The 25,770-nt window shown below is 47.2% G+C and overlaps 1 protein-coding gene across 16 annotated transcripts in view; it reads left to right on the top strand.

Annotated features, from left to right (window-relative positions):
• The window catches only part of SVIL (supervillin), a 152,423-nt gene that overhangs the window by 108,583 nt on the left and 18,070 nt on the right, over nt 1–25,770 (top strand). For 15 of the 16 annotated variants that reach the window (XM_082449492.1, XM_082449506.1, XM_082449502.1 and 12 more), the window contains 12 exons: nt 3,971–4,118; nt 7,839–7,928; nt 8,017–8,103; nt 9,793–9,970; nt 12,622–12,794; nt 14,332–14,487; nt 16,224–16,360; nt 17,514–17,661; nt 17,787–17,932; nt 19,478–19,653; nt 22,165–22,309; nt 22,634–22,910. In XM_082449492.1, the coding sequence (XP_082305618.1) occupies nt 3,971–4,118; nt 7,839–7,928; nt 8,017–8,103; nt 9,793–9,970; nt 12,622–12,794; nt 14,332–14,487; nt 16,224–16,360; nt 17,514–17,661; nt 17,787–17,932; nt 19,478–19,653; nt 22,165–22,309; nt 22,634–22,910 (1,861 nt within the window). Of the gene's footprint in view, nt 1–3,970; nt 4,119–7,838; nt 7,929–8,016; nt 8,104–9,792; nt 9,971–12,621; nt 12,795–14,331; nt 14,488–16,223; nt 16,361–17,513; nt 17,662–17,786; nt 17,933–19,477; nt 19,654–22,164; nt 22,310–22,633; nt 22,911–23,165; nt 23,796–25,770 lie in introns of those variants that run through there. The other variant, XM_082449497.1, reaches the window with a different exon arrangement.

The raw sequence follows: 25,770 nt of genomic DNA, 5'->3' as shown, positions 1-25,770 counted from the left end.
GAGCAAAAGTTTTTAATTTCAATGAAGTCCAGCTTATTAGCTGTTTCTTTCATGGATCATGCATTTAGTGTTGTATCTAAAAAGTCATCACTGAACCCAGGGTCATCTAGATTTTTTTCTATGTGATCTACAAATTTTATAGTTTTGCATTTTACATTTAGGTCTGTGAGCCATTTTGAGTTAATTTTTGTGAAGGGTACAAAACCTGCATCTAGATTCTTTTTTTTTTTTTTTTGCATGTGGATGTGCAGTCATTTGTTGAAAAGACTATGAAAAGACTGTCTTTTCTCCACTGTATTACCTTTGCTTCTTTCAAAGATTAGTTGAGCATATTTGTGTGGGTATATTTCTGGGCTCTCTACTCTGTTCTATTGATCTATTTGTGTGTTTTTTCACTAGTACCACACTGTCTTGGTAGTAATGGTACTTTTGTAGTAGCTTTACAGTAGGTCTTGAAGTTGGGGAGTGTCAGTCTTCTGACTTTTTTCTTCCCCTTCAATATTGTGTTGGCTAATCTGGGTCTTTTGCTCCTCCATATAAACTTGTCTGTTCATCAATATCCACAAAGTAACTTGCTGGGATTTTGATTAGAATCGCACCAAATCTATAAATCAAGTTGGAAAGAACTGACATCTTGACAAGATTGCATCTCCCCATCCATGAACATGGACTATCTCTCCATATATTTTTAAGTTTAAAGAAAAATAACATTTACCAAAGGCAATCTATGTCTTATCACTTCAAAATTAAAATGGCCTAAAAATCCTGTATTTTTACTTCTGGACAAATTTCCCAGATAAATGTTTTACATACCAGTGATGGGGCACTAGCTCCTCAGTGTTCCTGGAGATCCTTTCCTCTAGCAGTCCTGGTATAAATATTCAACAATGCAGGGGCTCAGAGAGGGAAACAGAACATTTAAACAGCACACAAGTTCTGTCTAAATGGACTATTTGTCTCTTGTCAGGCTTCAACCCACGTTTTCTTCTTCCTCACATGCCTCAGGTCTGTATCAGAATAAGATTTTCCTTGTTCCCTTCCTTTCATCTTAGTTGCTGGGAAAGGGTGACAAGGTCAGATTATAGTCACTTTGAGGTCCAAACCTAGTTGAGATCTTTTCCCATGTTTTGTTCAGGCCACGTGAGGCTCTGGGCACTGATGATGGATGGAAATCACTTAAAGAGATGGCAGAGCTAAATTTCCTTAACAGTGCACAGGATTCGAAATGGTGATAGCATTTTTGAAAACTGAGAAGTGCTGATTTGTCACTGTACCTTATTTCTCTTAACACATGATTCTGTGATTTCTTCCTGTGATGTAGTTTCACTAGAGGTGAATAAGATAAAAACTTAAAAGTCAGATCACAGTATTTTCTATCTATGAAGCTCTCCACTTGTAGAAGAATTGTACCCTTAGATCTGCACTAATCCTAGCCACACGTGTTAGTTCTCTCTCGTGTATCACCTCCTGTGTCAGAAACACTTAGTGAGATTTGCACTGTGATTTCTCAGGTGTACAGAGGCAAACCCATCAGTAGCAGTATGGTAACCTGAAAACATTCTTGCAGCTTAACCCTTTGCACAGTTTCTAGCTGTGTCCTACCGAGTCTCTGTCCATCCCTAAGACCCTCCTTTCTTCCCAACTGTTTCACTACCTTCTCCTCCCCTCCTCCTCCCCCTCCCCTTCTTCTTCTCCTTCTCCTTCCCCTTCTCCTTCTTCTTCCTCTTCTTCTTCTCCTTCTTCTCCTTCTCCTCCTCCCCTTCCTCCCCCTCCTCCTCCTCCCCCTCCCCTCCCCCCCTTCTTCTTTTCTCCTTCTCTCTCTTTCATTCCCTCCCTCCCCTTCCTCATCTTTCTGCATCATGTTCATGAGATCTATATTTGAAAGAGTAAAAGATAGATTGGGTAGGGCTTCTATTCATATTATGCCCCAACTCCCTTACTCTCCCAGTCAATCCTAAATATCATCAGCTAAACCTAGGAAAACCTGAAAAATGACACAGTGCTTACTATGCTATGTATTATGTCCTTCTCTAAATGAGGAAAGAAAACCTTCGAAGGGAAAAGCAAGACAAGACAATCATGAAGTTTTAAGCTAAAAAAAAAAAAAAAGTACATGGACAAAGATGTCTATCTTGCCTGTTTTCACATTTTGAGTTCTAAAATTTAATAGCAACTTGTGATACATTTTATTAATTTCTAAAGGGAATAAATAAACTATATATTTATACATATAATACACACATATGATATATATACAAATATATAAGATATATATATACACATTATATATATCTTACTGCATTATAGAACCATTTAAAGTCAGATAAGGGGAATCAGGGGCTTCTAGACCAACCCTACTAAGTGGTAAAGTTAAGGTGAAACTTCTAGAGAAGCAAAAACGTTTATGTTTAACAACGTCATTTAGAGGTGAGTGAAAAGCATGCTCCTTAACGTAGATCTGGCAAACCACTGGACACTTTGAATCCTGGAACACCTGTATCATCCCAGGGCTTACATCCATCACGTTCTCCTTGGAGCTGCAGGAGAATCCAAGTGCCTTGGGAAGTGGAATTGTTGATCTGGGGATACCATTTTTCTGAGTCATTAACCACACTTCCCGTGCACCAGGACTCTGGAGATTTTACTGAGTTCACCGTAGAACTGGTGATGTCTGGATCTTTGGAGAAGAAAACTTTCTTGGCACTTCATATGTTTTTTAAAATATTTTAAGGCTAGTGTCCTATTGATTTGATTAAAATTCACTCCTGAAACTTCATTTTCCAAGAAGACTTACCCTCTTTTTTGAATTTTGATGAGGTTTTCCTAGCAAGTCCACCTCATAGTTTATAAGGGCCTGTGATTCAGAGAATTACGTGGAATTAGGGTCATCTCACCACTCATGAGTAGGAAGGACCTGGAGATAGAAGCTCTTTCTGTTCTGGGGACGATGCTTTTCTTTCCTCAGCACTAGCTTCCACGGCTCCTGCCCTCCCCACTGCTTCTCCCCCTGTGTGCCCCACCCCCATACCCAGGGGGATTTTGTAGTGAAAGGAGGGACGGGTGAAGGAGAGAAAGATTTTCTCCTGTGTCAGCCTGCTGCAGTCATCCACTCTCCTGGCCACAACCCTTCCTCTGCACTGGTCCTCGGTGCCTTCCTGCCCATCCCCCTCCTTTCCTGGTCTCCCTCAAGTCACCCACCCCACCTCCAGCTTCTGCCTTTTAGGCCAAATGAGTGTCACCAATGGCTTAGAAATTGAAGAGGCACCTATCTCCAGAACCCCAATTAGAAGCATTTGAATGCCTTTTTTAGGTAGAACTGTTATTACGTATGTAGGTTATCTCTATAGCACAACTCAGCCTCAATGTCAGATATTCTGTGACTTAAAAGTCACTTTTATGGGCTTGACCTGGTTATTACCTAACTGCCCATGTAACATAGTTGCTCTAGGAAGAAGCACACGAGTTCCAGAAAGCCTTCTGATAGCACATCCTACCCTAATCAGCTTTCCTTCCTGTATGATTGACTATGTTCCTCGTGAACTTAAGTGGGTAAGATTTTCTAGACCCACCGTGCTCGCTGTGAGTATAATGGATAAAGAGTCCTAGGCAACTGAGTTTAACTAGATAAGTAAAACAGAGCAACTTTAAAACCCTGTAAAATTCATGGCAGGAAGACAGTCTATTTTTGTTTCTTTTTACAGAGTATCATTTTGATATTCCAGTGTTGCAAACAAATAAGTGAAAAACAAAGCTCTAACCTACAGTTCCCATGGTGGTGGTGGTGGCGATCTCTAACCCAAGCTGGAAACAGGGAAGCCGAGCGTATTTCAGACAGGACAGCTGTGGACGCGTGGGGACGATGCGCGGCTCCTCTCTGCCTGCTCTTCGGCTCACGGAGGGGGCTGCACGCTAACGCTTGTGTCTCTGTGGTTTGCTCTCCTGTTTTCTTCTGGGTACACTCCGTAAACAGCGGGTCACAGAAAGTCGAGAGAGCCAGATGACGATTGAAGAGAGGAAGCATCTCATCACGGTGAGAGAGGACGCCTGGAAGACCCGAGGCCGCGGGGCAGCCAACGACTCCACCCAGTTTACCGTGGCCGGCAGGATGGTGAAGCGAGGTCAGGAGGCGTGTGCGCGCTCCGTCGCCGCCCACCACGGAGGGGGCGTGGCCGGGGAGGGCTCAGTGTAAAACATGAGGCCGCGGTCTGCTCTGGTCTGCGCCCTCACTGAAATTGTGCACACGTTTTCTGGGTAGGTGTTGTGAGATATTCCTACCGAAAACCTTTCCCTACGACACCGTCATCTTCGACGTCAGACGCATAATGCAATTAGTCACATTTCAAAACAGCCATTTGGAAATGGAGCCCCGGTTTCAAAAGCAATTTTGCAAATCTGCTAACAGATCTTAGTCCTTTCCTGTCATTGCTTTGAAATAATTTCCATTTTCTTGCCATCTGGCAGTCAGTTCACCCAAATGAGCCTTTCTCAGTGAAGGAGGAGTTTCTGTCTTCTCCCTTTTAGGCTAATTCCCAGGTCTCTTTCCATCAAACTCAGAGTTCCCTGGCTTCGGAAGCCCTATTTCCAGCCATGCTTTAATAGCTGTCCAAAGGATGGATCCATTTCCACAGGGAAGTGAGATTTCCCTACAGATGGGCAGTTTCCCTTGCAGCTGAGCTCTTGGAACTAATTTGCAGCGGGGACTCCAAAGATTTATGAAAGTGACGAATCACGTGGTTAGAAGTCACCAGAGAGCTGAGGGGCTCCACATCCTGTAGGAAACGGTTAAAATCTGGGGTCCTTGTTCACCTACATGCACGTACCTTCATTTTCTAAGCTGCGGTTTAAGCAAATTTCTTAACTTAGTGATAAAGGTTTTCACATTCAGGTAGAGTTAACTTACGCTGGTGTCTGCTTTCTAGGTTTGCAGCTCGCTTTTCTCAAAACCTTTCAGGATCCTCACTCGTAGACAGTGCCTAGCTCAGTGTAGGCTCGTGATAAATATTTGCAGAAGGAAAGGAGGGAGGGAGAAAGGAAGGGAAGGAGGGAGGGAAAACCCCTGAACTGAGATGAACCCAAATCTTGGTGGAAAAATCCTTTGTAACAAATTTATTCTTAACTTTTCCTGGAATTGTCAAGGATAACAGGAGATAATTTACTCTCAGAAAGAGGTGGCGTTTGAGTTTGTTCTGTATGCTTTACATGACCCCCATCCCTGTGTTAACAAAAGCAGATTCTTAAGGCCCACATTGGTTAAGAAGAACTCGAGCTGAGAACTTGAACCGGAGCTCAGATCTGCCAGCTTCTAGCCCAGGCTTTTATCCTGATGACTTTTCACTTTGGTTTCCTCTTTCCTCTTCCATCTGAAAAGATGGTAATTTATTTGAAGTTAGGCCCTTACTACCAGATACCACTACCCTTGTCCACAGGAATGTCAGAGGAAGTAGCTTTGCTCTTAGGCAGGTTTGGAGAGTAAAGTCAGAGATGTTCCTCTCCCTTAGTGGATGAGTTTGCGTGTTTCTGAATAAATCAGGGATCTTTATTTAACGGGTGTGATACGACTTTGCTCAGGAAATAATTTTCTTGTACTTTCAATCTAATGGAAGAACTGTACCCTGTTTTTCTAGTATTTGTTACCACCTACACAGTAATGTGTTTCACTCAGTCCCCGCTCTTTTGGATTTGCAGTGATAGGGCGTCCAGTGTCCTACACTCGCCAAAGAATGAAGTAGTCCCCACGCTGTAGCCACCAAGATTTCCCATCTCCCCGGGTTACTGTGTGCCTGCGAGTTGCCAAGAGGCATGCCGTACCCTGATTTTCATTCTCTCACCCCAGAACACTCTTTTCTCCCCAGCCTCGCTAGGACTGTCTCCCTTTTTCTTATTCCTAGATGCTACATAACGGTGAGTACGCCACAGATTTCTGTGGTATTCTAGAATTCTCCTGGAAGGAAGGGACTCAGAGTGCACCTTTGAATAAGAGAGATGTGAAACGGTCCTGAAGAGAGCAGGTGACTGGTTATTGCCTGTAGCATTCACTGAACAGAGGTATGGGGAATGCTTTGTTTTGTTCTCACATCGTGAAATTTAAATCTGTGCACCCTCCCCCACTATGGACGAACCCTAAATCCCTCCAGGAAAGAGCTGGTCCACCTCTGGGAGCTCAGTGCTGCAGCCTGAACGGGCAGCAGGGCGCGCCGTGACAGCACGAGGGGCCGGTGTCCTGGTCGGCTGGAGCCAGGCCTGTTTACTGGCTTCAGGGTTAATAACCTCTGGGCTCATGAAACCTGCCCGTGCCCCTCATGCATCCTCTTAGCAGGCGACAGTTTACTGCCCAGCCGGTGATACCAAAGTTTACTTACCCTTAGCATCTTTCAAGAAAGTTGACTTTCTCACTGATATAAACCCTTTGCAGTTCCGGTAAAGAAGTACTTTTTAAATGTCGTTGACATTAAGGAAGTATATGTACATGTTGAGAAGCACTTCTAGAATATCACCAAAAATTTAAGTTGTAAACTACATTTCAGTATTTTTCCTTAAAAATGTTATGCGGTAGCACGTCCTTCTCCACCTCACAGGAGGGGCAGATCCCTTCACTTCAGTGGTTTTTTTTCCCTGTAAGCGACAGTGATTTACATATTCTCCCTTTGTGGTTCTGGGAGGGATACTTAACGTGGCAACATCACCCAAGGGTTTCACGTTTCTTCCAAACAGACAAAGAACATTAATGTCTCATTTTGTTCTCTGTAAGTGCGCTAATTACTTCCCTTTCGAATCCCTTCTAAGGTTAGGGCAGAATACTCATCTTTGTCTTTATTAAGGTTTCTTATTCTAATCAGACGCCTTCTTCAGGCTGGAATGTCTGTCTTTCCCTCTCATGTGTCTTTTACCATTTCTCCGTTTAAAGATTTCCCATCCTGCTTCTTGGTAGATGCAGGCGGAAGCATGTCCCGAGCTCCCAGCCACACCTGACATGGGTGCCATCCTCCAACAGTCACAGATCAGTACAAATGGTTCCTCTTGTGTCTTTCTTACAAAGCTTAGCACCCTCTGCATTATTGCCTAATAGGACCACACTCTGAGTGACACCCCCAAAGGCCAGACGGTCCCCACGTCCCCTCAGCTGGGAGGGACACTCCGGGGGCACTTCCCGGCCGGCGTGACAAGCCCGGTCTCCCCGTCCTCTGCAGAGATGGTGCAGAAACAACTGGCCCTCCGCATCCTCACGTTCCGCAGCCACGAATTCAACCACCCATGATCAAAAAAAATTTTTAATTCCCAAAAGCAAAACTGGAATTTGCCACCTCAGCTCTTTACGTAGCATTTACATTGTCTTAGGTATAATGAGGCATCCAGAGATGATCTAGAGTATACGGGAGGATGTACGTAGATTGTATGCAAATATGCCATTTTGTATAAGGGACTTGAGCATCTGTGGATTTTGGTACCCACAGGGGGTCCTGGAACCAATCCCTCGTGGATACCAAGGGACGACTGTATACTTTCTCTTCCGCTGCCTCTACTGCCCCCAAAGCCCCCAGACGTCACCGTTTCATCTGTTCGAGGACGTTCTGATTGCCTTCGTGTCCCCGTGGTTCAGTGTAGAATGGCAGCCTGACCGCCGCTGCAGGCCTTAGAAACAATAAAACCCTGTCTCCATGGGCAGGTGTCCGACACATGTGGGCACGGTCCCTGCCAGCTGCACATGTGTGTGTCCCATGCGTGTGTGTAAATTCTGTAAATTGTTAGATCTCCGTTGGGACTCATGGCCATCCCTCAGGGTCCTGGGAACTTCCGGAAGTTTCCTGAGATGCTCAATAGCTCCTTTGTCTGCTCTGCAGGTCTGGCGTCCCCCACTGCCATCACCCCAGTAGCGTCCCCTATCTGCAGTAGAACGAGGGGCACCACGCCAGTTTCCAGACCTCTGGAAGGTGAGTCACCAGGCACGCAATGTGCCAAGAGGTCTGTGATCAGAAGAGCCCTCCGTGCTTCTCTCACCTGTGTTTTCTACTTGCCCAGATATCGAAGCCAGACCAGACATGCAGTTAGAATCAGACCTCAAGTTGGACAGGCTGGAAACCTTTCTAAGAAGGCTGAATAACAAAGGTACACACCAGGAGCCAGAGGGAAGCTTGGGTTCATGTGCTTGTAGCCAGTGTGGCTCGGGTTTCAGTGGGTAGCTCAGGAAGCCTAGAAACACCTGCCCTGCTCTCAGACTCTCTAAATCCTAACTGGGATTGCTTTTTCTCCTTAGCTAAATTGTCTTCTATTATGACTTCACCAATTCATACTGTAAGCGTTATCTTTGTTGTTACGTTTTTAAGAAATGAAGTTATTGGTCAACACTGATTAGATTACCAAACTCTGATTCACTTGGTAATGAACTCAGTAGGGAGCCCCCAGTAACACGTTTGTTTCTGGATCTAAACCCTTGGGATGGACTTCCCTGGTGGCGCAGTGGTTAAGAATCCATCTGCCAATGCAGGGGACACGGGTTTGAGCCCTGGTCCGGGAAGATCCCACATGCCGCTGAGCAACTAAGCCCGTGCGCCACAACTACTGAGCCTGCAGTCTAGAGCCTGCAAGCCACTACTGAGCCCACGTGCTGCAACTATTGAAGCCCGCACCCCTAGAGCCCATGCTCCCCAACAAGAGAAACCACCGCAGTGAGAAGCCTGCACACCGCAACGAAGAGTAGCCCCCGCTCGCTGCAACTAGAGAAAGCCCGCTCGCAGCAACGAAGACCCAACACAGCCAAAAATAAAATAAATAAATAAAAAGTTTATGAAAAAGAAGTAACTAAACCCTTGGGATGTCATCCAATCAGGATTGTAGACTTGGTAATTTTGCCTTTAACCCTGAAAGCAGATTATTACACGAAATCAACGTGAACTTGGGCCTGATGAACTTTCAGTTGTATATGTCAATTTCCAATAAGGTAGCAGCTGCTATTATAATCACAAATGATTTCTAAAAGAAAATTCTAGTGCATAAATAAAGATTTCAATACAAAAGTCCATGAAGTATATATAATAAAAGAATAACATGCAGAAATAGCCTCATCTCTTAATAAAAATGTCCAGTACTTGCAATTTATCCAATACTAAGTCCTGGAGTCCCTATTATTGAAAATGACCCCTATAGGTTGAAAATAATACAGACAACCACCTGAAACCAGAAATATAAAAGTGTAATATAATAACAAAGCTGGCAAGGCAAAGAATGCAAACGATTCAAAGTTTATTACCTATACGTAATGGTGATCTAGCCCAGGGGTCGGCAAACCAATCCAGCTCACCTCCTCTTTTTGTAAATAAAGTTTTATTGGAACACAGTTGTGCCCATTCCTTAGCATATTGGTAATAGTTGCTTTTGTACTATAGCAGCAGAGTCATGTAAGTGGCAACACAGGTCAAACAGACTCCCATGCAAAGCCTAAAGTATTTACTACGTGACCCTTTGCAGGAAAAGTTTTCACCAAACCCTGATCTAGAATAAGGCTGAGCTAGTTCTGCCTCCAAAAGAGCAAAAAGAGCAGGTTGAGAAATTCTCGGTGTGCTTGAGCATCCATCCCTCCTACCACTCACGGTGCACGCTTTGTTCGGACAGGAAGTCCTTTCCTGAGAAGCCAGCTGATACCCAGGAAGCATCTACAGAACCCTGGACGTCCCCGTCATGTCTGCTCCACTCCTGGACCTTAGCGGGAAGAAAATCATTTTTAAGATTCAGTGAAGCATAGTTGGAGTCATGTTTTTACACAAATCTCAGGTCATTGATTTGCTTGTTTGTCGGTAGTTGGTGGGATGCAAGAAACGGTCCTCACCGTCACCGGGAAATCCGTGAAAGAGGTGATGAAGCCGGACGATGAGGAAACCTTTGCCAAGTTCTACCGCAGCGTGGATTCCGCTCTACCGAGAAGCCCCGTGGAGCTGGACGAGGACTTTGATGTCATTTTCGATCCTTACGCCCCCAAGTGAGTTATTTCATTTCCCATCTTTCACCCCTGGAGAACGGATTCCTTCACTGGTCTCCACACAGCACTTTCTCGGGAATCTTCTCTCACTGTTTCCTCCTTCTGCGATAGAACTTCATTACAGCCAGATTGATACTAACCAGGGTTCTTGGCCTCCCCCAATCAATAGAAATTGATAAGAGGCCAGACAAGAAACTCAGGCAAGGCTTTATTGGGGCCCCTGCTGCAGCAGGGGGGAGAGAGAACACGTAACAGGTTCCCTGGCTCGCTCCCCGAGGGGGGTGAGCTGCTTCCTTATATGGGGTGAGGGCAGGGGCGGGTCCAGGGGTCGGACCGGAGGCATGGCTTAGGTGGTCTGCCCACCCCTTTGGTGGTGCTGTGTGCAGGGGGCATGCGCAGTGCCCTGCTTTTGCTCCTGACACCCTGTTTTTGCTTCCAGCTCTTCAGAAGTGGCAGTTGGGTTTTTTGGTCTTTTTGTATCCTTTGTCCATAATTTGGCCCAATTGCACATGCACAGTTATTTTTAGTCCCTTATCGTTTTTTGTATTTTGTTGCTTGAGGAGACGTGTGTCCAGGTGCAAGCCCTGCAGCAAAGGGTCTCAGGTCCCAGGTCCCAGGTCCCAGCCCGTCTCAAAATCACTGTTGTCTAGAACCAGACACCGGGCTGGATAGAGCTTGCGTGCCCAGGACAGACGTCCCCTCCGGCAGAAAGCCTGGCATCCACACCACATGCCTGGGCCATGAAAATAAAGTGACTGTGTTTTTCACGTCACTCGAATATTGTTTTGCAGACTTTATGAACACTGGTTAGCAGAAATTTCTATGCCTTTCTTCATTTGACATGTCAAATTCTTCCTCAACTTTGAAAACGGTTTGGATCACCTGGGCTCTAATGAATACAGCTAACTAGAAAATCAGTGAAACGTGTTACTTAATTCGCAATCATTGATAAGATCAATAGATCTGAGGGTTTTCTCAGTGATGTCCCAGGGTCCCTCTTCATGCAGGAACGTGACTAAACCACCAAAGAAAAGTGTTCATGGTGTTAGGATTCCCTTGGTTGTGATTGCCACAAAGAAAGGCAAGTCCAACTGGCTTCAGCAGAAGAGAGGCATGGAGGGATTTACAGGTTCACTCCTTGAAAAGCGCAGGCATGAACTCAGGTTCTGGGGGCTCAGAATGAGGTCTCTGGCACCTGGTTCCTTTAGGCTGGCTTTCCTCTCAGTCAGGCTGTCATCACGTGGTAGATGGTCACCCCTCACTCCGGATTTATATCCCATCTCCTTGGCCACCACCAGCACAGGCAGCTGCCCTGCCCAGCCTTCCCGGAAGAAGTTCCAGGCTTGATTTTCTTGGGTTTGCATCCGGCCCTACAGCCATCATTGTGGCCAAGGGGATGGAAGATGCTGATTGGCCAGCAGTGGATGGTCTTTGGACCCCCCTCCAGAGCCAGGGTAGGGGACAGGGCATGGAGGGAGGTGGTTCCCCCAAAGGAAAGTCAAGGAGCTCTCACGAGAAGCAGGGAGAATGCGCTGGGTGAGCTAATAACCCCACAGCCAGCCACCACGTTTATCTGTTGCCCACAAATTTTTCAGAGTGCCCGTCTTTTCCGGAAGTCTGCGTGGTTATCATAAATGTTTCCTTAAGCTGCTCCTGATACCTGTTTTGCATTTTTCAGTGTGTTCAGTTTTTTTCAATTTGCTACCTTAAGAAAATGAACAATTTGCCATTCCCCAGCTTTAAGTAGTATTTTGGGTATTTGCATACACTGGTCGTGAACCATTGCTCAATCTTCTCCCCACCCAAATGTCACTGTTTACACGGTTACATGTACTTTAAACATTGATATGTATGTTTACACACACACACACACGACAATGTTATGTATGAAAGAGGACCTCCAGGTACAGAGATCCAGGCACTTAGGACATTAAAAGCAGCCGGAATCTGCTGGGAAAGCATGTGACCGGGTCCACCCCTCTCCCCGTGTCTGGTCTTCTGCCCCACAGAGTTGAGTGTGTGTGTGTGTGATGGTCATAGTTGGTTTTGTAGGCCTCTTTTATTTCAATATATTTTTCAAAATAGTGCTTATTTTCCAGAGGGGGGCAGTGGGTCGAGAGGAGGCTAGAGATGGGTAACTTGGGGAGGGAACTGGAAAACTTGCACAGAGAGAAAGCTGAGTCTTGTGGAGAGAGGGTTAAATCAAGAAGCAGTGGCTGGCTGTGCATTCTCGGCGGGCTTGCTGGAGCCCGGAGGAGGAGAGGTGCTTCTATTCCAGCAGGAGAAGTAGTGACCAGCATGTTGTGGGCGTGACGAGAGGGAAGGACTGCACCCTTCAGGGCTGGCCAGGAGGGGCATGGGCTGCCCCATAGGCACTGGCCGCTCCTCCAGCTGGAGACCACGGGGCGTGGTGAGAGCGGGGCTCCAGGGATGGGCTGGGATCCGGAACTACATGGGCTTCAGTCCTCCACCTCCGAGAGCCTCTGACTGCGTGTCAGTGGAGGGGTGATGGGAGGGGAGGAGCTGCAACATTATAATGAAATCAAGAACTAAAATCGCGGCGCCCGTTGCTTCAGCTCAGAGACACGCAAGCCACCGGGCGTGGGTGGCACTGCGGCCCCAGGCCACACCAGCTCTGCTCTGCCTCTTAGGTTGACATCCTCCGTGGCTGAGCACAGGCGTGCAGTGAGGCCCAAGCGCCGGGCTCAGGCTTCCAAAAACCCCCTGAAGATGCTGGCAGCAAGGGAGGACCTCCTCCAGGGATACACGGAGCAGAGGCTGAACGTGGCCTTCATGGAATCAAAGCGTATGAAAGTAGAAAAGAGTGAGTATCAGGACCATCCCCAGCTGTGCGCGTGGCAACCGGTGAGCAGGTGACTCTGTCCTCTCCTTTTCCTGCCTTGCAAAGGCCAATGACAGCGCTCAGGGACGCTCGTGCAAGAAAAATGAGCACGTCTGTACACACATGTGCACACCTGCAGAAACTCTGCTTGGAACTGAAAGGCTTGCAGTGTGGCCCCTCTATTCACTTACATCAAATTATCCTGTTTTGTTGAGTTTTCTTTCAAGAGGTTGGAGGGAAAGGGAGGTTGCTGGGCTTTGCAATTCAACCCATTTCCAAACACAGCAATTCTTCACTTGATCTTATTCTAGAGCAAATGATTCGATCTCTCATGGGCAAGTGTCCCAAATCTCTGTTTTGCCTAATCCTAGATTTCTCCATTATTAATTAATGCAGAAACCAGTGCTTTTCACATTGTTTCGGGCAGGACCCTCGGGCTCCTTGGAGCTGGGATGTGGGCTGGGGGGAGTCGGGAGAGTTGGGATGGGGCAGTGAACAGAGCGTGAGGGGTAGGCCTGAGGTTTTCATCCCACTTCAGGCTAAACCGTCGGCTTTTATCTGCCCGGTCGTGTGTGGCTCCCCAGTTCTGAAAGAGCGGTTTTCCCAGCGGAGCTAATGGCATGCATAATCTTGTTATTCTGAAGATTGTTGCTGTAATTTGTATTTTTCTATAGCACTCATAAACCTACTTACTAAAGTTTTTTTTTAGAAATAGTCTTTGGATGAAGTGGTGGAGTCTTTGTTATAACTGGTTTACTAAATAAGATATTACAAAATCTCTATGCCATCCGAGTTGTCAGGTAGCGTTATATTTCTTCAGTGTTAGAACCTCACCCCAGCAAAATAATTTTCTGAGTTTCTCTCTAGCATATGCATAGTTTTTTAAACAATGAGCTGGAGAAATAAAGGTTTATTGGCACAGGTTTTACGTACTTTAACTGTACCTCCACTTTTTGGGGACACATGTACATTTGTTGGTCCACATTGAAAATCCAGCATCTTGTCACAGTCTTAAATCTGAGAGCAAATCTCAAGAGACCATGTAGTTGTTCACTTAGCCTCCAGAGAAAGATGAGCACTAAACCATGCCTTACAGGGCGCCTGCTTTTCTGCATATAAAGACTTAGGATGGAAGAGGTCCAACAGTCTCCCTTAGGAAGGCGTTTTCAACATCTGACACTGTCAGGAATTATAACAGCTTTAGAGGAATTGCAGCACGAGTCCAGCTCCTGATTTTATACTGATGTGGCTCGTCCACACTGCCACTCCATTCTTGTCCCTCTGCATGGCCAGGGTGACACTCGTCAGCAAGCATTTACACTTTCAATCCTATGTTTAATTCCTAACACAAGGCTTCACTGCGTAGTTAATCAGACTAGAGTATGTTTTCCCCATCAGGATTAACTTGAAAAGAAAAAAGGAGTGAGTGATTCACGCGTGATTGCTGAGGGTAAACACTGTCATTTCTCCTGAATGTCTTGCTTCCCCTGCACTGTGTTTCCTCCTTTGACCCTCCCAGTGTCCGCCAACTCCAACTTCTCAGAAGTCACCCTGGCCGGACTAGCCAGCAAAGAAAACTTCAGCAACGTCAGCCTGCGGAGCGTCAACCTGACGGAACAGAATTCCAACAACAGCGCAGTGCCCTACAAAAAGCTGATGCTGTTACAGGTTAAAGGTATTTAGAGCGGCAGAGAGAATTACACACGAGCAGGGATTTTAGTCTGGTAACGTCGGGAGGCCTGACTTCCCCCGCGTGCCCGAAAGGAGAAGGGAACGCGTGCTTTTGGAGAGCCCACTGGGTGCCACCTCATCTCACATCAGCTTCACAAGATCCCACTGGGTGGGAAACATTACGCCCCTGAGTTGCAGCGCTTACTGATGCGCCCGAGGCCCCAGCAGCTGCTGAGTGGCGGAGCTGGCTTTGAACCCTGGTCGGTCTGATTCCAGAAGCTCAGCTTTTGCTGCTCCCCTTCTCGTGACCCCGGCCACGCACTGCACACGGTCACCAGACACCCCGTCAGCCACCAGAACGTTCTCTCCATCTGTCCTCCTCGCCAGGGTCAGCAGGCGTTAGGGCAGCAAGACGGAGAGATGGGCATCCTTGAGGAAGGGAGCAAGGGAGCGTGGGGCAGGGGGGTCTCAGCTGCTCCAGCTCCCTCCCTCCCTTCCTTCCTCCCTCTCTCTTTCTCTCTCTTCCCTCCCTCCCACCCTCTTTCTCTACCTCTTTTCCTTTCTTCCTCCCTCCTTCTGTCTTCCTTCCTTCCTTTCCTTCCTTCTTTCTCTCTCTTCCCTCCCTCCCTCCCTCTCTCTTTCTCTACCTCTTTTCCTTTCTTCCTCCCTCCCTCTTCCTTCCTTTCTTTCCTTCCTTCTCTCTTCCCTCCCTCCCTCTCTCTTTCTCTGTCTCTTTTCCTTTCTTCCTCCCTCCGTCTTCCTTCCTTTCTTTCCTTCCTTCTCTCTCTTCCCTCCCTCCCTCTCTACCTCTTTTCCTTTCTTCCTCCCTCCCTCCCTCTGTCTTCCTTCCTTCCTTTCCTTCCTTCTCTCTTCCCTCCCTCCCTTCCTGTCTCTCTCCCTTTCTCTCTCTTCCTCTATCTCTTTTCCTTTCTTCCTTCCCTCCCTCTCTCCCTGTAGCAAGGAGCCCTAACCCACAACCAGGGGGGCTCTGCCTCTGCCCCAGTGACTTAGCTGCCTTGGGCGGCACTGCTGTAAATTAATGCTCAAGAAAAGCATGCCCTGTCCCCCGCTTCGCTGGGGGTTTCCAGGGTGTGTCTGCACGGCCACTGCCCTTTCTAGTGTATTTAAAAGACCCGTGACAAGTGCAAACCTCCCACCTCTGTTCCTACGTGTGACACAGAGACTACGCCATCAGTGCGATTGTGGCAAGATCAAAACCATTTAGGAGAAGGAGTTGGCAGCTGCACAAGGCAGTGCTTCCCTCTAAGCTGATTCCTCTCCAGACTCGAGTTTTTAGTTTAGAGAAAAACTCCCAAGGATGAAGAGGCTCTCTGAAGGCCCTCGCCTTGCCCCGTCCCGCAGAGGCTGTTAAGTGTAGGAGGCGGGCTGAGTGCAGAGAGGGAGACCAGGAGATGAGTGGGCCAGGGGAAAGGAGGTGTTTGCTGACGCCCCTGGGGGAGGGAACCTTAGTTAACCCATTCGCGTGCTGCCAAAGGACACTGCGAATGGTCCTAGGAAACATGGTGACCTCTGGGAACCTGCCACCAGGGAAGGTCATCGACAAGGCTATGACTCTAAGTCCCCTGGGTCATGGGAACTCACGTGAGCACATGAGGCTGTTCAGGATGGGGAGTCGGGAGCAGGGGTGCTTCGGACGCGGGTGCTTCCCGGTCGGGCCTGCCGGGGCCACGGGGCAGCGCTCCTCTCGGGGGAGACGGTGACCCTCTGCCTCGTGCTCAGGAAGAAGACACGTGCAGACGCGGCTGGTGGAACCTCGCGCTTCTTCCCTCAACAGCGGGGACTGCTTCCTCCTGCTCTCCCCGCACCACTGCTTCCTGTGGGTCGGAGAGTTCGCCAACGTCATAGAGAAGGCGAAGGTCGGTATCTGAGGAACGACAGTGGTCTCGTTTTGCATCTCCTTTAGACACAGGTAGAATGTTCTTCCAGTGGCCGGATCCCTAGAAAGCTTCTCAAACGTCCAGTGTTTCATTCAAGCGAGAGGGGACAGGCGTGTTTATTTTCCAGAAGGTCTCTGAAACGAGCTCCTGGTAAGTGCTTAAGGGGGATGTTTTCAAAGGAATCTGACCTGTGCCTCCAGGTTGAAAGTTCTGGTTCATCCTTCCTCCTGTGGAGAAAAAGAGCTGGCCCATCACTTCCAAGTTGTTTATCCCAGGTGTCTAGGAAGTTCTGCTGTGGATCTATTGAATGAGACTTTAGTGGGAAAAGACCAGGGAGTGGGTATCTTTATTTTGGGGTTTTTTCCCCCTTTATTTATTTATTTATTTATTTTTAATTGCAGTAGAGTTGATTTACAATGTTGTGTTAATTTCTGCTGTACAGCAAGGTGATTCAGTTATATGTATGTATATATATATATATATATATATATATATATATACTTTTTCATATTCTTTTCCATGATGGTTTATCACAGGCTGTTGAATATAATTCCCTGTGCTGTACAGTAGGACCTTGTTGTTTATCCATTCTCTATATACTAGTTTGCATCTGCTAATCCCAAACTCCCACTCCATCCCTCTCCCACCCGCCCTCCCCCTTGGCAACCACAAGTCTGTTCCGTATGTCTGTGAGTCTGTTTCTATTTCGTAGATAAGTTCATTTGTGCCATATTTTAGATTCCACATATAAGTGATATCATATGGTATTTGTTTTCTCTTTCTGACTTACTTCACTTAGTATGATCATCTCTAGTTGCATCCATGTTGCTGCAAATGGCATTATTTTGTTCTTTTATATGGCTGAGGAGTGGGATGGGTATTTGTAAAAAGCTTCACGAATGATCTTTTGAATTTGAAGATGGACAAGTGTTGCTGTAAGGAATGGATACCCCCAGTCCTTTCGTTACATTTTCTTGACTTTTAGACAATCCCCACCCACCAGCCCCCCAGATCCTGTGGTCACAAGGTTTTCCTTTCAGACGCGCTGTCTCTCTGCTCTGACTTCAGCGTTGCCCCTCCATCTGACCGTGGGCTTGTCTGCCCAGGTAATCGTGTTCCTCTCTCTTTTTAGGCCTCAGAACTCGCAAGTTTAATTCAGACCAAGAGGGAACTTGGTTGTAGAGCTACTTATATCCAAACTATCGAAGAAGGAATTAATACACACACTCATGCAGCCAAAGACTTCTGGAAGCTTCTGGGTGGCCAAACCAGTTACCAGTGTAAGCGTTTACTGCATCTCAGAGAATGAGACTTGACTACCTTTCCTCCTCGCCTGCTTCCTTCTTCCAAACCAGCCTCTCTTCAGGGGGAAACATAATGTCCTCTTCCTGTTCTTGCCCCAAAGCTGCTGGAGACCCAAAGGAAGATGAGCTCTATGAAACGGCCATAATAGAAACCAACTGCATTTACCGACTAATGGATGACAAACTCGTTCCTGATGACGACTACTGGGGGAAGATTCCAAAGTGCTCCCTTCTGCAGTCAAAAGAGGTATAGTGAGTGGTCTGCCCTTCAGCGAGAAAGCCCTTGGCTCCGGGCTGCCCTGTAAAATAGGGAGTAAGTGCCCGACAGACGCTAGCCAGGGTTAGTGCTCATTGCAGACCAGACAGCTTTTAATTTTTTTAAAAACTTTTATCTTATATTGGAGTATAGTTGATTTACAGTGTTTTTTTTAGTTTCTGGTGTACAGCAAAGTGATTCAGTTATACATGTATCCTTTTTCAAATTCTTCTCCCATTTAGGTTATTACAGAATATTGAGCGGAGTTCCCTGGGCTGTACAGTAGGTCTTTGTTGATTGTCTGTTTTAAATATAGTAGTGTGTACATGCAGAGACATCTTTTTAAAGGCTACCGATTTGTGATTTCAAACCATTACTGCCCTCTTAGATGCTGATACAGAATTCCGAATGTTGTTCAGAGGAGGCATGGGTCATTGCAGGCTTTTCTGTCTTAGGCCAGATGGAAATATGACTTAGCCCCATCTCTTGATTTTTGTATAAACATTAAATATTTTTCAGTCCTTAAGTTTCAGAAAAAATAGCTGTATCTGTAGCGTATGGGCTTGCCAAGTAGTGTGCCACTTTTTCCTCTCACAGCAGCACATATTTATTTTTACGAAATTACATATATTTCCAGCACCACTAAGTTTTTTTATTTTTTTTGGCTGCACCGCTCAGCTTGCGGGATCTTAGTTCCCCGACCAGGGATCGAACCCGAGCCCCTGGCAGTGGAAGCTGGAGTCCTAACTACTGGACCGCCAGGGAAGTCCCACCACTAAGTATTCTGAGTGTTGAGAAAAAAAGGGGAAGACACAAAAGGACTTTAAATTTTGTTGGGTAGAAGACTATAGAAAGGATGTAATCCAAAGCTAGACTGACTGTATGACAAATTTAAACGGAGAAAAAATGTCACAGAAAAAGAAATCAGGAATGATTTTAAAGAGAAGGTGAAATTGAGCCTAGTTTGCAGTTAAGTAGAATTGGGATTGCTGGAAACTAGGAAGCAAGCATAGAACCAACCAACAGGCATGTAAGTAAGAGCATTGCGTTCATGTATTCATTCACCAAACACTTAGTGAGCCCAACTGTAAATACATTGATAAGTACAGTATGGTCTTTGCCCTTGAGGGTCCTAGAATTGTATAGGGGAGAAAAGACATCACTGGGTCCTCAGTGCCATGTGAAGCGGCCCTTATAAGCTAAGTGAGCGAATGGCAGAGGAGGAAAGGAGGAAGGGAGGGGGCGGGGAGGAAGACCTGCTTAAATAGCTGTTATGAATCAGAAGTGTTAGGTAGCCCGAGTGTTCGGAGGAGGGGGCGTTAACTTGGGCATTTAGGACCGCGAGACAGAAATCATTCCCGCAGGGCAGAGGCTGGCTTGGCTGGGCAGTACCCGCCGGCCAAGTCTTTTTGTGCTTGTACTGAATGCTCCATTAGCATCTGAATCATCACCTGTTGGACTCACGGTCACTAGAGACCCTGGTTCAACTGGAACATGCCCTTGAAGTCAGCACGTTCTTCTGTGCCATTTCCCCAGGTACTGGTGTTTGATTTTGGGAGCGAAGTTTACGTGTGGCACGGGAAAGAAGTCACATTAGCACAACGGAAAATAGCCTTTCAGCTGGCAAAGCACTTATGGAACGGAACCTTTGACTACGAGAATTGTGACATCAACCCCCTGGACCCTGGAGAGTGCAATCCGCTCATTCCCAGGTACCGCTGGGGCCCTGGGCAGCCAAGGCTCCCACCGCAGTGTTTAGCCATCACCCTTCAGGGGTTTTAGTTTTCATAAATGATTGCAGTGCAGTACCGTGAGTATTCACAACGAGAACGGTGCTGTAGCTTTTCCCTAAGAAATGCAGAAATATGGATGGTGTAGTCATCTGGAAGATGCTCCTGTTACATTTCATTTCTTGAAGTAAACAAATCGATGCCACCTGCAGTATTCAGGTGCTGTTGTGACATATAATTTGTTGTTTAAACAAATGACTTGCTAATCTGAAAAGCTTGCCAGGTCCTGGAATTCAGCCATGGATCTGAAGGTGCAAAAGCAATGCACCTCTTTCTGATTTCACACCTTCCCAGCCTAGCGCTTGAATTCCATTTATCTGGCAGTAGATGATGGCTTTTTGAGGGAGGGAAGATGTGGTATTGAAATAATGATTGTAATTATAATATTTCCTACAGTCTACTGGACTTTTAAAAGTCATTTTGGCAAATCAGCCGAAGATGCACAAAACTCTCAGAAATATGGTCATGAAAGAAAGAATTCTTAAATGCAAAGGATCATTGTTTTTTATTTCTTAACTACCAGGAAAAAAGAGAAGTGCTTTTAAATTATGCGTGCCACCAAATGGCACATTAAAACTGCTTTTTAATGTTTTCAATTGAACTAACATACAGATTTTTTCAACCTTCCTACCTAGTTTCCTGTTTTAGAATCCAATTATTGATTTTATTATTCATTGTCATTATAGAAACAATTCAAAATGATGTCAGCGTAGGTGAAAAGTTTTCAAATCCTTTTTAGGCAAGTGCACATTTAACATAAAATTAGTACTGAAACAACTAGTTTTTTAAGTCCTAAAGCTAAGACTAAAAAGAATGTTTTAGTTGGTATAGTAAAACAAAAAAAAATACTGAAGCATAAAAGCTGTGTGACGGACGATTTATATTTAGTCGTGACACCATCCGAGACGTGAAAGTAGATGAGCGGGCACCTAACCCGCCGGCTCTCAACACCTCCCAGATCAGAAGCATCGGAGAAGCTTTAAAAAAAAATGCACGTGGCGGTCCTGGCCCAGGAGATGTGTTTTCAGTTTGGGTGGCGGGGGGGGGTGGGGGGGGGTGGTTTGTGTGTCAGTGCATCTCAAAAGCTCCCCCAGGGATTTTAAGGTACAGCCAAGGTAGAGCCCCCAGCCCTTCACCGGGGAGTCATGACTCAGCCCCGCTCAGACCTGCGAGTCAGGACAGAGGTAAGGTGCACCCAGCTTCACACCCTCACGCTGCAGACCTGCCCTCTGTGCTCCCTGACCTCACACAAGCAAGATGGATTTCTCAGCTGAGACCAAGTGTCTTTCTACAGGCACCTTAGCGAGTCTGCAGAGTGGAATTAATTTATATAAAAGACAAGTCACTCAGCTATTTTCTGATAAGGACCACAGCCTTCAGGGTAGCCCTGAATTTTCCACAGTTGCTGATATTTGGTTCCTAAGTCCCGGGAGCATTGGCAGTGGAAGTATTTGCACACAGTGCCTTATCCTTTCAGACCCCTTTGAAACGGGCAGCCCCCCTTGATGTGCCTTAGCCGTGATGCCAGAAACTGTGGTCTGGACCAAACAGGACGTGACGAAGCACGTCAGGGGCCACCGCAGGGCCCAGGAAGCACTGCCCCTCGGTCTGATGGTCCCAATCCACAAGCCAGGGTTGGTCTGGAAGGATGGGAATTACCCGCACCTTATCCTCAGGGCTCACCCCCTTCGGCACGTCTCTTCTTGGCTCTTCCCATTTCTAAGTTAGCTGTGTTCCATGCTCAGCGTCAGATTCTGAGATCCCACAGCAGTACGGACCTCCCGACTGGGCTACGCTGCTTCCTTTCCCGTCTTTGTGCTCTGCCCGCCCGCTGTCCCGTCCAGTGGCCTAGAGATCAATATGCACAAAGTCACTTTATGATTTATGAGAGTATGTTCACTTAGGGAACAGAGGAATTTCCTGTTCCTGGAGACTGGAGATCTCCATTGTAACATGACTTAAAAAAAGAGAGGATTCAGGGTGAGCATAAATTCCTACATCTGTTCATTAACCTGACGGAAACGTGGCGAGCCCCCGCGGGTGAGCACGGGTGGCGTAAAGGAGGCGAGGAAGACACGCGTGTGACTCCTGCCTGTGCTGAGCTCCCAGCCTAGCGTGCTGCCCCCCAGGGGACCCCAACACGAGAATTTGCTGGAATGCAAGGCAGGTCCAGTCCTGACGTGGGTCACATCACATTCAGGCACATCAGCTCCAAGGACACAAAGCCTTGCAAGGCTTTGGGCTAAAATAGCAAAACGTCATATATTGGGTCACATAAGTGAAAACGAACCATTTATTCTGTCTACCGCGTACGTATTCTGAGTTTCTCTCACTAGCCACATGTGTTGGTTTTGGACTTCTTCTTGGGTTCAGCATGACTTGTTTGATCTCGGTTCTTTTCCCATCCCCTCCCCTCCCTGACCCGGCCTACAGAAAAGGACAGGGGCGGCCTGACTGGGCGATATTTGGGAGACTTACAGAACACAACGAGACGATTTTGTTCAAAGAGAAATTTCTCGATTGGACGGAACTGAAGAGACCTAACGAGAAGAACGCCAGCGAACTTGTCCAGCACAAGGTACGTGCGAGGATCAAGCCCCAAACCTCGGGGCTTGGTTTGGGTCCCTGCAGAAGGGGCCTGAATGCTAAAAGGCTTCCTGGGGTTTACTAGGACAGCAGACTGGTCTCCAGTTACGTTCTGACTTCAGGAGGTGAATGCAGCCGTGTTTGCGGCTCCAGGTTTATCGGCGTCCCGTTCACAGTCGTGGCTGTCTGCCCCCTAAACGCAGCCTTGCCTTAAGTGCCCTGACACAGCCTGAGCGCTGTATCTGAGGCCGTCCCACCGCCACTGCAGTGTGCAGTGTGACAGGCTGCCGCCGGGCATGTCTGCGTTCTCTCCTAGGACGACCCGCGGGCGGAGGTCAAGCCTTACGATGTGACGCGGATGGTGCCGGTGCCCCAGACGACAGCCGGCACCGTGCTAGACGGGGTCAACGTGGGCCGGGGCTATGGCCTGGTGCCAGGGGACGACCGCAGGCAGTTGGAGATCGCCAGCATGTCGGTGGACGTCTGGCACATCCTGGAATTCGACTACAGCAGGCTCCCCAAGCAGAGCATTGGGCAGTTCCACGAGGGCGACGCCTACGTGGTCAAGTGGAAGTTCATCGTGAGCACGGCAGGTGAGTGAGCGCTCACGTGTCCCCCGAGCCCCGCCGCGGGGACCGCGGCTGCCAGATCCGGAGTGCGTGCCGCGTCTGCCCCAGCCGCGGGCGAAGGGGCAGTCGAGGCATTCCCTTTGAGAACCTCTTCGTAAGCCTCGTGGATAGATTCCCAACACCCCACTGTGGCTGACAGCTGTGAGGTTTCCCTCTAGAAAGCCGACTGGCATGGTAAGGTTTCTCTGCCGCCCTCACGCCTCCCCTGCCCCGTCCCAGAGGTTTCCTAGGAAAGTGATGATCTGTCTCCACATGACGGTCACCATGTGGCTGGACGCTGCCGAAATGAAAGCCATGAAGTAACACAGAGCCGACGCGTCAGAGCTGAAACGAGAGGGTGCCATCACGTCACAGTAAATCCACGCACAGAAGACGTGTTCAGAATGAAAGGCTATTTCCTCTGAGGCCGAGAGCGCTGACGGCGCTCTGTGGATCTGGCAGAATAAATACACGGTCAGAGCTACTCATGGTTCCCGTGGGCGCTGTGCTCTGTGTGGCAAAACAAGACACTCCGTGCGGTGCTCTGCGCTAGAGGCGGTGAGGGCGGAGAGCAGCAGATTTGGGAGAAATAATCCCTTTTTCTTGCCAAGAAGAAAGCACGAATCAGGCTGTCCACGGTGTCCCTCAGCCCTGCGCATTTAGGAGACAGTTTATGACACAACTCGGTGGCTCCGAGGTTCACTTGCCAAGGGAGTTTGTTCACCTCTTTCCAGCCCCCTTGCCGTCCAGCTGTGGCTGCCCCGCCGGGCACAGGGCGCCGGCCACTGTTAGCTGATCAAACACCTGCAGGCTCAGAGCCATGTGGTTTCTTTCCTAACCTACCTCTGTGCTCTGTGGGTAAGACACTTTTTAAAACTTATTTTATTGAAGTATAGTTGATTTGCAATGTGTTAATTTCTGCTGTAGAGCAAAGTGACTCAGACATACATATATTCTTTTTCATATTCTTTTCCATGATGGTTCATCACAGGATATTGAATATGGTTCCCTGTGCTCTACAGTAGGACCTTGTTGTTTATCCATCCTATGGATAATAGTTTGCATCTGCTAACCCCACACTCCGAGTCCTTCCCTCCCCCACCCCCCTCCCCCTTGGCAACCACAAAGCTGTTCTCTATGGCTGTGAGTCTGCTTCCATTTTGTAGATAAGTTCATTTGTATCATATTTTAGATTTCCACATATAAGTGATATTATATGGTATTTGTCTTTCTCTGTCTGACTTACTTCAGTTAGTATGATAATCTCTAGGTCCATCCATGTTGCTGCAAATGGCATGAGTTTGTCCTTTTTTATGGTTGAGTAATACTCCATTGTGTGTATATGTGTGTGTGTGTGTGTGTGTGTGTATATATATATATATATATACACACACACACACACACATACACACCACATCTTCCTGATCCATTCATCTATCAATGGACATTTAGGTTGCTTCCATGTCTTGGCTGTTGTGAATAGTGCTGCTATGAACATAGGGGTGCAGGTATCTTTTTGAATTATAGTTTTGTCCAGGTATATTCCCAGTAGTGGGATTGCTGGATCATATAGTAATTCTATTTTTAGGTTTTTAAGGAAACTCCATCCTGTTCTCCATAGTGGCTATATCAATTTACATTCCCACCAGCAGTGTAGAAGGATTCCCTTTTCTCCACACCCTCTCCAGCATGTTATTTGTAGAGGTTTTAATGATGGCCATTCTGACCAGTGTGAGGTGGTACCTCGTAGTTTTGATTTGCATTTCTCTAATAATTCGCCATGTTGAGCATCTTTTCATGTGCCTGTTGACCATCTGTATGTCTTCTTTGGGGAAATGTCTATTTAGGTCTTCTGCCCATTTTTCAGTTGGGTTGCTTATTTTTTGTTGTTGTTGAGTTGTATGAACTCTTAGTCACATCATTTGCAAATATTTCCTCCCAGTCCGTAGCTGTCTTTTTATTTTGTTGATGGTTTCCTTTGCTGTGCAAAAGCTTCTAAGTCTGATTAGGTCCCATTTGTTTATTTTTGCTTTTATTTCTATTGCCTTGGGAGACTGACCTAAGAAAACATTGGTACAATTTATGCCAGAAAATGTTTTGCCTGTGTTCTCTTCTAGGAGTTTTATGGTGTCATGTCTTATGTTTAAGGAATAAGACACTTCTTTCGGGTGTCAGTAAATATTCCTGGCCCTGCCTTCCAGAAGCATATGGTATAAATGACGGGGGGCAAGTATGGAAGAGGTGCTTGCCTCCTGCTGGGGTAGGAGAGCTCCGTTCCCTGAATAGGATCTGGCGGCTGTGGGAAAGCCCAGCGGCCGATGGGCAGGCATCGCAGGTGGGGCAGGAGGACTGCGGGCCTAGAGGCACCGCTCTGGGCTTCACCACCCTCGCTCGTTGAGTACCTCACGGAGGCTCCATGGGATGTGTTCTGTCCTTTCGCTAACTTCTCAGGTGAGGAACAGGACACCAAGATTAAGGAACGCCCCGTGAAGTCACACAGCTAGAACAGGGCTGGACACTAAAAGCCCCTTTTTTTACCCAAGGAGGCCTTATAGCCTGGGTCTCAGTCTTCTCTCAGGCCCCACATGCCAGCTGTGTAACTTGGGGAAAGTTACTTAACCTGTCTGAGCCTCGGTTTTCTCACCTGGAAAACAGAGCTTCTAATACCCAGCTCGCAGGGTCCTAGGATCTGGTGCGTGATGTTTAGCACAGAGCCGACCGCTTACTTATGTGAGCGTACAGGAAATCATCATCGCTGACGTTCTAAGCAGCCAAAGCATAGTTCCTGCATTGAACTTGAAGATCAGATAACGTGGATCCACCCCAAACGATAGCAGTTCTCAGA

Source organism: Balaenoptera physalus, assembly GCF_965194825.1.
Source record: "Balaenoptera physalus genome assembly, chromosome: 2".
Lineage (NCBI taxonomy): Eukaryota > Metazoa > Chordata > Mammalia > Artiodactyla > Balaenopteridae > Balaenoptera > Balaenoptera physalus.
This window is presented reverse-complemented; position numbering and strand designations above follow the sequence as displayed.